General features: G+C 48.2%; 1 protein-coding gene across 1 annotated transcript; it reads right to left on the bottom strand.

The window, feature by feature from the left end:
• Positions 1-8,112: 8,112 nt before the first annotated feature.
• Positions 8,113-13,668, bottom strand: LOC306959027 (cytochrome P450 2K4-like; the record flags this gene model as incomplete). Its single annotated transcript, XM_079550707.1, has 9 exons — positions 8,113-8,300; positions 8,582-8,723; positions 8,975-9,159; positions 9,321-9,462; positions 10,194-10,367; positions 11,021-11,181; positions 12,088-12,237; positions 12,410-12,572; positions 13,489-13,668. 9 exons carry the CDS (start codon positions 13,666-13,668, stop codon positions 8,113-8,115), a joined length of 1,485 nt encoding a protein of 494 aa, XP_079406833.1.
• Positions 13,669-14,848: the final 1,180 nt, after the last annotated feature.

Here is a 14,848-nt window from a genome sequence, read left to right as displayed (position 1 = left end):
GGAAACCAATAACTGATTTTTCAGTCATACTGTATCTTTCTTCTGCTAAATGCCAGACCTGAGACCAGAATCCAATTCTGGCGTCTAAACAGAACTCTGAGATTGCTCCAGGCCACAGCCAAAGCCATCCTGAGTGACATGAATGTCCAACTCGGCTGGGAGGGTAGGATCAAATATACCCAATGCCTGGGCTTGTTTAACTGCCAGTTTTGCATGTTGAAAAGCAAAGTCCAGTTCCTTTCTCCCCAGTCCCACAGTTGCCCCTTTTGTGTAAGTCTGTATAGCAGCTGCCTAAATGAGGTATAAAGGTGTGCCAATATCCCAATATACCTGAAAGCTCCTGCAGCTGCTTTGGTGTTGTAGGGACTGGGAAAGCCGGAACCTTATCTATTAGAGCACTGGGTAGTACTTTGGTCCTTCCTGACCAAACTACCCTCAGGACCTTGCAGGCCTGGACCTTGCACCTTCTGAGGATTTGTAGCCCATCCTTTCTTACAGATAGGTAGTTAATGAATCTGCTGTCTGTCCTACCGCCTCCAGTGAGTCGGATGTCAACAGGAGATCTTCAGTATAACGATACAAGTTAACATTACTGGGTTTTCTCCAATTGCCAGGTCACGGGCCACTAGAATATGGCGAATGCATGTACTTCTGTGGCAGAACCTGAAAGGTCCACTGCCTGCCTCCCCGTGTAAACGCAAACTGATCTTGCGATTCTTCAGCAACTGGAATACTGAAGAACACATTTGCTAACTCTGGGACACAATGGTAGGATTTTATCTCCCTGCATAGGGAGGGTTTGGTTCCTCTATCCAGGGAACTAGAAGATAACAGAGCAGCCCGGCAGCTCTTGTGAGAGTGGCTGACGTGAAGTGAGCATTGCCAGGGCAATGGCTCTGCATCCATGCCCCCTGCCTTGAAAAAGCCTATGGGAGATGGAAAGGAGGAGTCGGGCTGTGAGCATCACGTGGGCTGTTTTAACCAAGAGAAACCGTAAGCCACCTATTTGCACGACTACACAGGGAGGTGGGGTGTTATCTCGCTGTGAAGAAAGTGAGTGGAGACTCAGACAGAAAGCATGAATGTCCATGCCACAGTTCAAGTCTCAGGCTGCAGAGGATGCCTGGCCCTGTCACTGCTACAGGAGGGCAACCTGTGTGAGGTGTGAGCAGGTGGGTGATCTGCTCAGCATGGTGGAAGAGCTAAAAGAGGCAGTAGAAAAGCTGAGGAGCATCTGGGACTGTGGGAAGGGGATCGATTGGTGGAGTCACACTCTGCCCTCCCTACAGGAAGGGTGTGGAGGAGATGCTCTTCAAGCAGTGGTGGAAGAAACAACCTCAAAGAGAGCGAGGGATGCAAACAAGTCCCTGTTCGAGGCATCAAGCCGACTGCCCCTCAACCTGTCCCACCTTCCCAGGTGCCCCTACATAACAGCTATGAGGCTCTGCAGCTGGAGGGGCTGGGGGATGTGGATGTCAGTGAAAGTCTATCCGTGCAGGAGAGGTTGCCCAAGGCTAGTCAGTCTGCTCCCCATTTTGCTACAGCATCAGTCAGGAAAAAAAGAAGGGCTGTTGTCATAGGAGACTTCCTTCTGAGGGCCCAATATGCTGCTGAGATCTGTCCCACAGGGAGGTAGGTGTGTTGCCTGCCTGGTGCCTGGACGAGAGATGTTGCCAGCAACATCCCTCGCCTGGTTAAGCCCTCTGATTATTATCCATTACTGGTTTTCCACATTGGAAATGAAGAGGTAGGCAAAAGAAGTTCTCGGTGATCAAAAGGGACTTCAGGGCTCTGGGAAGTCTTCTGAAGTCTTCCAGGTATCAGATGGACCAACCCGAGGTGAAGCCTGACTGGACCTGGTGCTCACTAATGCAGAGGAGAGCATTAGAGAGGTTAAGACTGGAGGCAGCCTGGGCTGTAGTGACCCAGTGTAGTGAGTTGGTGATCCTGAAGAATGCGGACCTGGCAAAAAGCAGAGCTAGGACCCTGTGCTTTAGGAGAGCAAACTTCCAGCTGCTCGAGGAACTGCTGAGTGGGATCCCCTGGGAAACTGTCCTCAAGGGCATGGGCACAGAACAAAGCTGTCAGCTCTTTAAGGACACCCTTCTGAGGCTGCAACGGCTCTCCATCCCCCAGCAGAAGAAGTCGAGCAGGGGAGGCAGGCGTTCGTCATGGCTGTGCAAGGATCTGCAGCTTAAACTGAGAGAAAAGAGGGAATTGTAGAGAAAGTGGAAGCAGGGTTGTGTATCCTGGGAGGAATACAGGGCTGTTGTCTGTGTGTGTAGAGATAGGATTAGGAAAGCCAAGGTGCAGTGGAGCTGAACTTGGCGAGGGATGTGAAAGATAACAAGAAGGGGTTCTACAGGTACATAGACAGGAGGAGACAGGCCAAGGAGAGCGTTCCCCCTCTGATGAAAGGTAACGTGAAGCTGGCTTCCTCAGACATAGACGAAGTTGAGGTACTCTATGAGGCACGTACGAGGTAAAGCAGAGATTCGGGAGCATGGCTTCACCTAGGGCAGATCGTGCCTGACCAGTCTGGTGGCTTTCTACGATGGATTGATGGCTTCGGTGGATGGGGGAAAGGCGGTGATGTCATCTAGCTGGACTTCTGCAAGGCCTTTGACACGGTCCCTCACCACATCCTTCTCTCTAGATTGGAGAGGTGTGGATTTGAAGGATGGACTGTGTGATGGGTTAGGAATTGGCTGGCTGGACGCAGCCAAAGGGTTGTGACTAATGGTTCTGTATCAGGGTGGAGGCCGGAGACAGGCAGTCCCTCTGGGGTCAGTGTTGGGACCGGTGCCCTTCAGCATCTTCATCAGTGACAGACAATGGCATCGAGTGCAACCTCAGCAAATTTGCAGATGACACCAAGCTGAGCGGTGCAGTCGATACACTGGAAGAAAGGGAAGCCATCCAGAGGGACCTGGACACGTGCTTCCCATGCAAAGACTGTGGCAACCCAGACAGAGGGTCTGCTTAATAATGTGGCGGTTCAGGTCTCTGGCTGCCGGGAGTGCCTCAGCCTGCTGCTCCGGGGGAGGATGTGAAGGATGCCACTTGTGCGCGGTGTGAGCAGCTGGACGAGCTGCTCAACCTGGTGGTGGAGCTTAGGGAGGAGGTAGGTAGACTGCGGACCACCAGAGAGTGAGAGCGAGAGATCGACTGGTGGAGTGACTCTCTGCAAGAAAGGCGCTGAGATTTCACTACCCAGACTGAAGGAACAATGGACCCTCTCTCTCATTGTAGTCAAACAGGGAGAGACAGCTTGAGAGAAGATGAGGAATGGCAGCTGGTCTCATCCCGGAGTTGCAGGCAACCCCCAATTTCCCGACCTACCTCGGTTCCCCTGGTGCTTCTCTGTAATAGGTATGAAGCCCTGAAACCAGAGGGAGTGGTGACTGATGATAACGTGGGAGCACTGCCACCAAGCTTGCCTAAGGTGAGGCGGTCAGCTCCACGTTTAAAGACTGCCTCCTCCAAGAAAGAAAGGAGAGTGGTAGTTGTAGGTGACTCTCTTCTGAGGAACAGAGGGTCCAATATGTTGGTCTGACCCTACCCGTAGGGAGGTGTGCTGCCTTCCTGCGGCCCGGGTCAGGGATGTATCTAGAAAACTCCCCAGCCTTATTCGCCCCTCTGATTATTACCCTCTATTGATAGTTCAGGCCGGCAGTGATGAGATCCCTGTTAGAAGCCTGAGTATTGTAAAAAATGATTTTAGGAGACTGGGGAAGTTAGTTGATGGAGCGGGCATACAAGTAGTGTTTGCCAGTATTCCCTTGGTGGCAGGGACGAGCGCTGAGATGACCAGGAAAAGCCATCTTATAAATGCATGGCTGAGAGGCTGGTGCAAGCGCAAAAATTTTGGATTCTTTGATCATGGGGCGGTCTACTGGGCACCTGGCCCGAGGTCTGCTGATGGAATTGCCTGTCTCCAAAAGGGAGACGGATACTTGCCCAGGAGCTGGCGGGACTTGTAGAGAGAACTTTAAACTAGATAGGAAGGGGGAAGGGGATAAAGCCAGGCCTGCTAGAGAGCAGCCTGGGGAAGAGGTATTGGGATTAGGTGAGAGGCGAGGGGCTCAGCTGAGGTGCGTCTACACTAATGCACGCAGCATGGGCAACAAACAAGAAGAGTTGGAAGCCATTGTGCAGCAGGCAAACTATGACCTAGTTGCCATAACGGAAACGTGGTGGGATTGCTCCCACGATTGGAGCGCTGCAATGGATGGCTAACAAACTCTTCAGGAAAGATAGGCAAGAAGGCGGTGGTGGCGGTGTGGCTCTCTACGTTAGGGAATGCTTTTACGCTACTGAGATTCTGACTGGGGACGATAACATTGAATCCCTATGGGTAAAGATCAGAGGAAGGGCTGACAAGACAGGCACCCTAGTGGGCGTCTGTTATAGACCTCCAGATCAGGATGAAGAGACAGACGAGGTATTCTATAAGCAGCTGGCACAAGCTGCACAGTCGCCTGCCCTTGTCCTCATGGGGGACTTTAACTTCCCTGACATATGCTGGGAGTACAGCACAGCACAGAGGAAGCAGTCTGGGAGGTTTCTGGAATGCGTAGAGGACAACTTCCTGCTACAGCTGGTCAGAGAGCCCACGAGAGGAACCGCCCCACTAGACCTGCTGTTCACAAACAGGGAAGGTTTGGTGGGAGATGTGGAGGTTGGAGGCTGTCTTGGACAGAGTGACCATGAAATGATAGACTTTTCTATTCATGGTGGAGCCTGGAAGGGGAATAGTAAAATTGCTACCTTGGACTTCAGGAGGGCGGACTTTGAATTGTTCAAGGGTCTAATAGGGGGAGTTCCCTGGCATTCAGTCTTAGCGAGTAAAGGGGTCCAAGAGAGCTGGTTGCTCTTCAAGAAGGAAGTCTTAAGGGCGCAGGAGCAGGCAGTCCCCCTGAGCTGCAAAATGAGCCGGCGGGGAAGAAGACCGGCGTGGATGAATAGGGAGCTATTCTTGAGGCTCCAGGAGAAAAAGAGAATCTACCGCCTGTGGAAAGAGGGACAGGCCACTCAGAACGAATACAAGGGAGTCGTTAGGATGTGTAGAGGTGAAATCAGAAAGGCAAAAGCCCAGCTTGAATTTAACCTAGCCGCTGGGGTGAAAAGGAATAAGAAACTCTTTTATAAATACATTAACAGTAAGAGGAGGACAAAGGAGAATATCCACTCTTTGCTGGATGAGGCTGGGAATGTGACCATTGAGGATAAGGAAAAGGCAGAGGTTCTGAATGCCTTCTTTACGTCTGTCTTTAAAAGTCAGACCAGTTATCCTCAGGATACTCCTCTCTCTGACCTGGTAATCTCGGCCGGGGAGCACACTAACCCCCCTGTGATTCTGAAAGAAACAGTCAGAGACCTACTGCTCCAACTGGACTGTCACAAGTCGATGGGGCCAGATGAGATCCACCCGAGAGTGCTGAGGGAACTGGCGGAGGTGATAGCTGAGCCGCTTTCCATCATCTGTCAGCGCTCCTTGTTGACTGGTGAGGTCCCAGAAGACTGGAGGCTTGCCAATGTGACTCCCATTTACAAGAAAGGTCGTAAGGAGGATCCAGGGAACTGCAGGCCTGTTAGTTTGACCTCGGTGCCAGGGAAGGTTATGGAGCAGATTGTCTTGAGGGAGATCATGCAGCATGTGCGGGGTGACCGGAGGATCAGGCCTAGCCAGCATGGGTTCATGAAGGGCAGGTCCTGCTTGACCAACCTGATCTCCTTCTATGATCTAGTGACCCATCTGGTGGATGAGGGAAAGGCTGTTGATGTGCTCTACCTAGACTTCAGCAAAGCCTTTGACACTGTCTCCCACAGTATTCTCCTGCAGAAGCTGGCAGCCCGAGGCTTGGATGGGTGCACTCTCGGCTGGGTGAGGAGCTGGCTGGAGGGCCGGGCACAGAGAGTGGTGGTGAATGGAGTCAAATCCAGCTGGCAACCGGTCGTGAGTGGTGTTCCGCAGGGGTCGGTGCTGGGGCCTGTCCTCTTCAATATCTTGATTGATGACCTCGATGAGGGCATCGAGTGCACCCTCAGTAAATTCGCAGATGACACCAAATTGGCTGGAAGTGTGGATCTGCCTGGGGGTAGCGAGGCCCTACAGAGGGACCTGGACAGGCTAGAGAGCTGGGCTGAAGCCAATGGGATGAGTTTCAACAAGGCCAAATGCCCGGTCCTGCACTTTGGCTACAACAACCCCAGGCGACGCTACAGGCTTGGGGCGGTGTGGCTGCAGGACTGCGTAGAGGAAATGGACCTGTGGGTATTGATTGATGCTCGGCTGAACATGAGCCGACAGTGTGCCCAGGTGGCCAAGAAGGCCAATGGCATCCTGGCTTGCATCAGAAACAGCGTTGCAAGCAGGAGCAGAGAGGTGATTGTTCCCCTATATTCAGCACTAGTGAGGCCGCACCTCGAGTACTGTGTCCAGTTTTGGGCCCCTCACTGCAAGAAAGATATTGAGGCCCTGGAATGTGTTCAAAGGAGGGCAACAAAGCTGGTGAGCGGTCTGGAACACAGGCCATATGAGGAGAGGCTGAAGGAGCTGGGAATGTTCAGCCTGGAGAAAAGGAGGCTCAGGGGAGACCTCATTGCTCTCTATAACTTCCTGAAGGGAGGTTGTAGTGAGCTGGGGGTCGGCCTCTTCTCTCGTGTCATTAGTGATAGGACCAGAGGGAATGGCTTCAAGCTACGGCAGGGGAGATTCAGGCTGGACATGAGGAAGTATTACTTTTCAGAAAGGGTGGTCAGGCACTGGAATGGATGCACAGGGAGGTGGTGGAGTCACCGAGCCTGGGGGTGTTCAAGGAAAGGCTGGATGTTGTGTTGAGGGACATGGTTTAGTGGGAGCTATTGGGAATAGGTGAACGGTTGGACTGGATGATCTCTTAGGTCTTTTCCAACCTTGGTGATTCTATGATTCTATGATTCTATGACACACTGGAGAAGAGCGCCCATGAAAACCTAATGAGGTTTCACTAAGGCCAAGTGCAGGGTGCTGCACTGGAGTCGGGGCAACCCCAGGTATATAAAAACTGGGGGAAGAACTCCTTGAGAGCAGCCCTGCGGAGCAGGACTTGGGGGTCCTGATGGACGAGGAGCTGGACATGAGCCAGCTGTGATTCTGTAGGAGCCAGATGTGATTCTATAACAGCACTTCACTGGCTCATGTGGAGTTTGGTGTCCACCAGGACCCTCAGGACCTTTTCTGTCAAGCTGCTTTTCAGCTGGATGATTCCCAGCATTGAGGGAGCAATGAGAACCATAGAATCAGAATCACAGAACCGAAAGGTTGGAAATGACCTGCAAGATCTCCTGGTCCAACTGGTGCCATGGAAGCACTGGCTTGCCCAGTTCCTACTGGAAGTACTGCCCTGATTTGTTCTCAACACAGAGTTTCCATTTCAGGTGCAAAACTGCTCAGTTTTGAAGAGAACATTGGCGACAGTCTGATTTGACATGGAGAATTTATTGTTTTCCTGTGTTTTTCTAATTTGTATTAGCACATATATTATTCCATAGAAAATTAAAATAATTTCAATTTCTGGATGGCATGCAATCCTCTATGAGTCCTCTGTGTGACTGCACCAAAGTTCTGCAGTAGTGAACATCTTGCACTCATCTCACGCTGAACTGTTCAGTGACATTTCTATGTGTGTCTTTGCATTCACTCAGGGCAGTGGTGTGGGGACAAAATGTGCAACGGGCCATTTTCACTGGGCAGCTGAGTGCAGCTGTGCTGGAGGAGGAAGGTGAAAGTCCCCGTGTGCGTACGTGACATGTGTGCAACACCCCATGAGCTCTGGCCACAGAGTCAGCACAGTCTGGTCCCAGGCTCTTTTCTTGAGGGGAACATGCAGAATGGACTCATTTGTCCTCACAGGGACCATCAATGTGCTCATTCAATGAGTGGCAGAAGGTCAGGACTGCGAACTTTTGGAACGGTGGGTGACACACCTCTTGCTACGAGTCAAGGTGTGCCTGGGCAAGAAATCACCTACTAGCTTCAGAAGTACCAGACTTGCCTGGTGGGAATAGAGGTGAACTGAGATATTTCATCTGAGTGTCCCAGGAAAAGAAGGCAGCTGATAAAAGTGCCTAGGAACGTGACACTGCACAGACCTCATGAGTGACTGGGGCAACGACAAACCTAGTGGTGGCAGAGAGATCCAGGTCTGAGGGGGAAACTCCAGGAGGTGGCTGGAAGGTGAACCTCTGCAGAAGGCTGGTGAAGAAAAGGAAGAGCTCCATTTTGGCAAGAGTCTCACCAGCACAGGTCCTTCGCCCTGCAAAGAAATGCAGAATGGTCTGTAAGAGTCAGTGGGAGCTGTGCTCCTTTCCTTTCCTTTCCTTTTGTTTTGTTTTCCAGTTGTGAGGGGCTTTATGTCATAGGGGAGTGAATTCAGAGTCTGAGTCCATGGGTAAAGCTGGGCTATTCAAGTTAGCAGATGTAGGTGGAGAGAGAAGGAGAGGTAACACCTGGGAAAAGTGTGGAATATCAGCTTCTGTGAGAAAGAGAGAATTGCAGATGCCCAGTTCAGAGCCCAAAGAGCAGAATAGAACATACCTGCTGAAAAAGGCATGAAAGCATCCTTCTTTACAAACTTCCCCTCCGAGTTGAGGAAATGCTCAGGGTAGAAGGAGCACGGTTTCTCCCACTGGGTTTTGTCTTGCAGGACAGAGTTGAGCAAGGGGATGACATAGGTTCCCTGCAAACCAAGGTAGAGCAGTTATTGCGCTAACAGTGGTGTTGCTGGGAGCGGTGGTGAATGCTGGAGCTGAAGAAATATAACATATTAACATATTATCATGTTATCACATGAACAGGGCAGCTGCTGCTGCTGAAGTAGCTGTGAGCACCTCGCAGTGAGTGAGCATCCCTGGATGCAAGGCAGTCTGGAAAGAAAGAGGTGTCCCATTGGGGAGAGAGGGAAGGAAAGAAGTGCTGCTGGTGTCTTACCTTGGGAATGAAATGGCCTTTGATAGTGACATCCATGGTAGTCTCATGAGGCAAGTTCAATGGCAGGATATTAGCAAACCTCTGAATTTCATGCACAACAGCATCTGTGTATGGCATTTTAGTTCGGTGCTCGGTTCTTGGGAGGTTTGATCCGATCACTTGATCTATCTCTTCCTGGACTTTTTCTGAAAAGAGCACGTGGATCATACATGCATTGTTCAACTCTCTCTTTCCTCTGCTGGGAATACTGGGATAAGGAGAACTGGCTTTTTATTCAGCCCTGCTTTGGTTCAGGGCAAGGTGACCTGATGAGAAGAAAGCCACTGAGCGCCCAGTTTCCACTTACTCTGAATTTCAGGATATTTCATCATGAGCAGAAGGCCCCAGCGCAAAGTGGTGGCTGTGGTATCCATGCCAGCTATAAACAGATTTCTCACGACCTCAGTTAAGTTTACATCATCAAAAAATTTATTGTCCTTTCCATTCTCCTGGAAAAATAACACAATAATTTAATCATCTGGTTAAATATTCAAGAAGCACTGTTTTAATTTTGGGAAACAGGGGAAAAAGTTCATAGACAAATGTCAGGGAGGAATTAAAAGTGTGAAAGAAGAGGAAGTTTTGAGACAATGCCTTCAGTAGTCTGTATTAAACTGAGTCTTGAAATACTGAGTGCTTGGAGTGACTCTGCTGCCCAGAGGAACACACAGTCAAGTCAGCAAGGTTGATTTCAGCGTTAACAAGAATACTCTGAAGTACAGGGAACACTCGCTGGGTTTATCCAAGTGAGGAAGTCAAGCTTTCTCTCCCCTGGGCCATGGAGCAGAGCATATCAAAGAACGCATGCATCCATTGAATGAACAATCAAGGAACATACAGATGGTATACTACATCCAGGAGTTTGTCTGATGTAATTAAGATAATAGAGTAAGGAAACGAAAACACACACCCAATCCTGGGCTTGCAGAAAAAACTCCAGTGGAGTGTGTCTCCAGAAGAGACCCTCCCCCTGGCAGTGAGTACTTAAATGGGTCTAGGAGGGGTAGAGCCAGGCTCCACCCCTTCCTGCAGCACAGGTGAATTGCCTTCACCTGTGCTCCCATGGCTGACTTGGTGCTTGCCTCAGGTGACCAATCAGAGGTTCAGGCTGTGATTCAGCAGCCCCATACAATTGAAAGAGAAGCAAGGTGATATGAGGAGGCTGCTGGCATTCTGTTACCTCTTGTTGTCTCACAAGAAAAACATCGATGAAGCTCCTCTGGTCATTTCTGTCCAGGACTTTGAGATACTTTGTGAAAGTGTCCTTGATAAAATTGTTGACTTCGTTTACATTCTCAATAAAATTTTTTTGGGCCTTCAGGAAGAATCCAAGGATGGGGAAGGTATTGTACAGCTGTAAGATGCACAGGGGCAGAGGAAGAAAAAGCAGGTACTAAGTAGATGTACCACTATTCAACAGTGCTTCTCAACAAAACCCCATACAGAAAATATTATATAGCCTTATAATCTTGTCACAACGCACTCTTCACCCATCTCTTCCCCACCCAACTAAGTAAAATTGATAAAATTTACTCTCTCTAATGTATAAATCACACTAGCTGATGGCCCAGAAATCCCATGTTTATGTGTATGTCTTGGACATAATTTCCTACCTCTCCACTCTTAGATTTCTCATCCCTCCCTCTCCAGCTTGCTTGGAGTTGGGTGTCTCCAGAGCTGTTTACAATTGAAGAGACAGTTGCAGACATTTCCACAGTTTTGACACTGTTCTTTGTCTGGGAGATAGGAAATGAAGGGCAACTTCTATCACCTGGGGACACTTTCCTTTTTTGTGTAGCATGCTCTTCAGTTGTTTTTGATGAAGTGAAGCTACACTAGCCCAGACTAAGAGAAACCCGTATGTAGTACCAAAGGTCTGTTTCCTGCCACTTCAGGATGCGTTTGTCACATACAGAGAGATGAATGTCAGTGATCGGGGGTACGTGCACTGTTCTCACTCTGTGTTGTGCACGATTTTGAAGAGAAACATTCAACCAGATCAATTACCGACACTGATGGACTTCCAAAAAGCTTCATATTTTCATTTATCAGTGACACAAGTCTTTTGAATGTGGGGTCTTCGTAGTCAAACCGCTTTCCAAGCAAAACGGACACAGTGACATTAGCAACAGCAGAATTCATCAGCTCAGTCATCTCAAGGGGCTTCCCTAGCAAAGGAAAAGATGATGCAAACAACACAATCAATGGTTATTGCCATCAATTAAAATGCAACAACAGCAGGTAGAGCCTCAGTGAAGTCAGGGAAATGATAGGCACAGAGTTGGCTTGTAAGAAAGATGGAGGGAGATTTTGTAAAAGGGAATGTAGTGATAGGACAAGAAGTAGTGTTTTAGCATGGAAACAGGGTAGTGGACATAAAGAAGGGATTCTTCACAATGAGGATGATGAGGCAGTGGAGCAGGACGCCTGGAGAAGTAGTGGGTGCCATCACTGGAGGAACTCGAGACCAGGCTGGATGGAGGTTCTGAGCAACCTGATCTAGTGGAAGGTTTTCCTACATTTCCCAGGCAATCTGGACTAGATCGTCTGTAGAGGTTCCTTCCAACCCAGGCCACTCTGTCAGTCTGTGATTCCATTCTAAGTGCTGCTGCTGGTAACTAACCTAGTGACAAATAGCCCTGGATGATGCGGGAGAAATGTATAAAGGAATCTTCTGTCTTCTACTGGAAGGCGCTTTCCAGACATAAGCCTCGACGGGCAATCAATTTTCCAGTCTAGATATGCGCAACCCTGCAATTGCCTTCTACTTTGCTCCTGAGTCCAAGTCTGTCCTTTATGGAGGAGCTGCACATGGCATAATAAGGCCTTTTCCTCAACTGGACTGTTTTGAATTGAACTCTGTGTTTGCCTTCCAGTGCTTCAATAAAAGTTTTCATTTACACACCAGGCAATTGCCAGGTAGAGGTACAAGGAGACAGACACAACTCATGTGTACTCATCACAGCATTGATATTGGAGAATGATGTACCTCTTCTTCCTTCATCCTTTGGTATTCCTGAAAACGCTTTCAGAGAAAAGTCAGGTACATGCTATCAAATTAAGAATCTTCCTACCTTTCTGTGACTCAATTACGTCTGCCAGGTATCCGTACTCTTCTACAATATGATCTTCTATGGCCTTCTTTCCCATCCCAAAGTCTCGTAAGGTTGTAAGAGTAAATCTGCGCATCACTTTCCAGTTTTCTCCACGAGAAAATACAACTCCTGAAATGGAAAATTAAAACACATACACAACAGTTTCAGCAAAGAGTCTTCATGCACTCTGTGATGGTTTCACACTGATGGACTGCTGAGGTTCATCAGGTTCATCATCTTCTCTTTCACCTGCGCCTCTTGAAAAGGACGGGGACAGAAAATGTGAGAACGGCCCACTCACCTTTTCCTTTTGCCGTTTCTTCTACGATTGGTATTTTAGGCCTGCCAGCAAATGCATCTGCATGATTCACCAAAGCTTCCTTCACTGTGTCATATCCTGACAGCACCACCACTTTCCTCAGTCCCATCTGAACTGTGAAGACTGGGCCATACGTTTCAGAAAACTAGTAGAATGAAAAGAAAGAGGAAGAGGATGATGTTTGGCAAAGCAAAAAGCACTTGTTATTCAGCAGGTTCAATGTTCTTCTTCCCACATGGCACTGACTCTGCATTTGCTGTCCCAAATGTTGGGAATTCATGCTGCAAGTGTTGGAGCTTCTGTGATTTAAAAGATTCACAATAGGCTCTGTAATCCTTAATTGAGTATTTGAATAAAAGATTTTCAGTGGGCCTAATAATGTCCACTACACTGATTCTGTCACTCATTGGAAATGCATAGCTAACCAAAATGAGATTGATTTCCAAGCTGGTAATACATCAAGGCACGGGAACTGCCAGAAACCCTTATGTTTGCTGTTCATGGCTTTGAGGGATAGCTCAGTGAGGGATGCCCAGATCCTAAAATATCTGACTGCTATACACTATTATTCCAAGAGCCTTGAGTTTCCTGCTACGAGGTACAAAAGAATAAGCAGGGAGGTTTTTTTCCTAGTTTGCTCTGGGAAACCAGAAAGTTTTCCCATCAAGAGAGAGCATCAAAAATTTGTTTGCCAGTTTCCCGATGACTGAGTCCAGCAAACAGCTTTCAAAAAGCTCTGGTCCCTTCCCTAACTGTTTCAGCAGTCCCTGGTGAAGTTTCTGTAATTATGAGAGATCCAGGACTCCTCTCTTGTTGTTACCTTTGCCTGAAGAGTGCTAACATTTCCTCTGTTCCACAGAATTAGCTCAGTTCCCTCAATAACGTGGTTGCAAGCCAATTGCTCTGCACTACGCAGTATCACATAGTAGGGAGAGAAGCCACTGCAAAGAATAATACTGTTGTGTTTGTAATTTCCATGCCTTGAGATCTCTGTATGCCTTTCAAGAAGTCAGTGACGGACTTGGAGTGAGAGCTCTAAGGAAAAGAACAACAGAAGTTACCTGTAGCATTGTCTGGCCAAGTTTCTTTAGGTCCATCATGTGCAGATTTCCAATGATGGGTAAAGGCTGCGGTCCTGGGGGGAATTTTGCTTGGCTCCTCCAGAAATGTTGTGTTTTCAAACTCAGCAGGAGAATTAGGATGAACAGTAAGCCCACAGGAACAAGGCTGGCCCAATCCATTGCCTTTCAGCAAAAGCTGAACTGAAGAGATGATAATTCAAGCAAGCTCCTACCTGAAGCTCTTTCAAGCAATAATGGCACTTCTGCACCAAGAGGTGTAGAAGTTGAGGGATGAGCTCCACTTCTCAGAAATGTTGGAAGTGGCAACTCTCCTCAATTTTAAGCTCATAAAATACCTACTGGGCAGTACCAAAACACACTAATTTTATGCTCTCCTAGTTATTGTTTAGCGAGTTATCTGTCAATTAGTGTTTTACACTGGTAGAGATATCTAGTGGCATAAATGTAGCAAGAGCAACTCAAATTCTGCCTTGAACTTTGAAATTGAAATCAGTAGAACAAACTGGAGACAGTAAAGAAGTGTGTGTGCCAAAGAGATGCAAGGGTCATTTGTTTCATTTAAATGTTCCGTTCTTTAAAACAATCTTCTTTATTACTCCCAAACTTTCCTCAGGCAACTTAACCCAAGGATCTCTTCTTCTTATCATCATAAAATTATATTCACAACTTTTGATACATCCACTGGTTCTTGTTCTCACTCCAATTTTCCTTCTTTGGGGGTTGGACTCGATGATCTCTGGAGGTCCCTTCCAACCCCTACAATTCTGTGATTCTGTGATTCTGTGTGATTCTTTGTCTCCACTCCGCCTTTGTCCAGTTTGATGTCGATAGCCAAGGAAGGGATAAGACTGCCAAGTGAGGGACAAAACCTGCAGGACCTAGAATAGACAGAAATCTCTTAGTCTCAACATCCAGTTTTGGTGTGTGTTCTGTAGCTCAGTGAGTGGTGCATCCACTGCAGAAAAGCAAAGGTACTTGGGTTTCTAAGCTCAAGAGAGCCACAGCAAACTTTCTTTTAGAGGTAGGAGGAGGAAGAAATTCAGACTTGAGCTGTTACTTACTTTTGTCATCTGGCAGTTTCAAGAAGAATAACAGAGAGAAGAGCCTGTAGGATTATCTCTGGGTTGAAAGCCATGCCTGGGGGATATGGTTATTACTGAAGAAAGATGGCTGAAGCACAGTCAGTGGCTCACAGTCCTGTTGTAGGTCAGTGGCATGTGTTGTCCTTCAGTGTTCAGTACTGGGACTGTTGTTCCTCCATATCTTCATCAATGACATCAACAGTGAGATAGAGCGTACTTTCAGCAGTTTGTGGATGATACCAAGCTGTGTGGTGCAG

Source organism: Tetrao urogallus (assembly GCF_951394365.1).
Source record: "Tetrao urogallus genome assembly, chromosome: 2".
Taxonomy (NCBI): domain Eukaryota; kingdom Metazoa; phylum Chordata; class Aves; order Galliformes; family Phasianidae; genus Tetrao; species Tetrao urogallus.
This window is presented reverse-complemented; position numbering and strand designations above follow the sequence as displayed.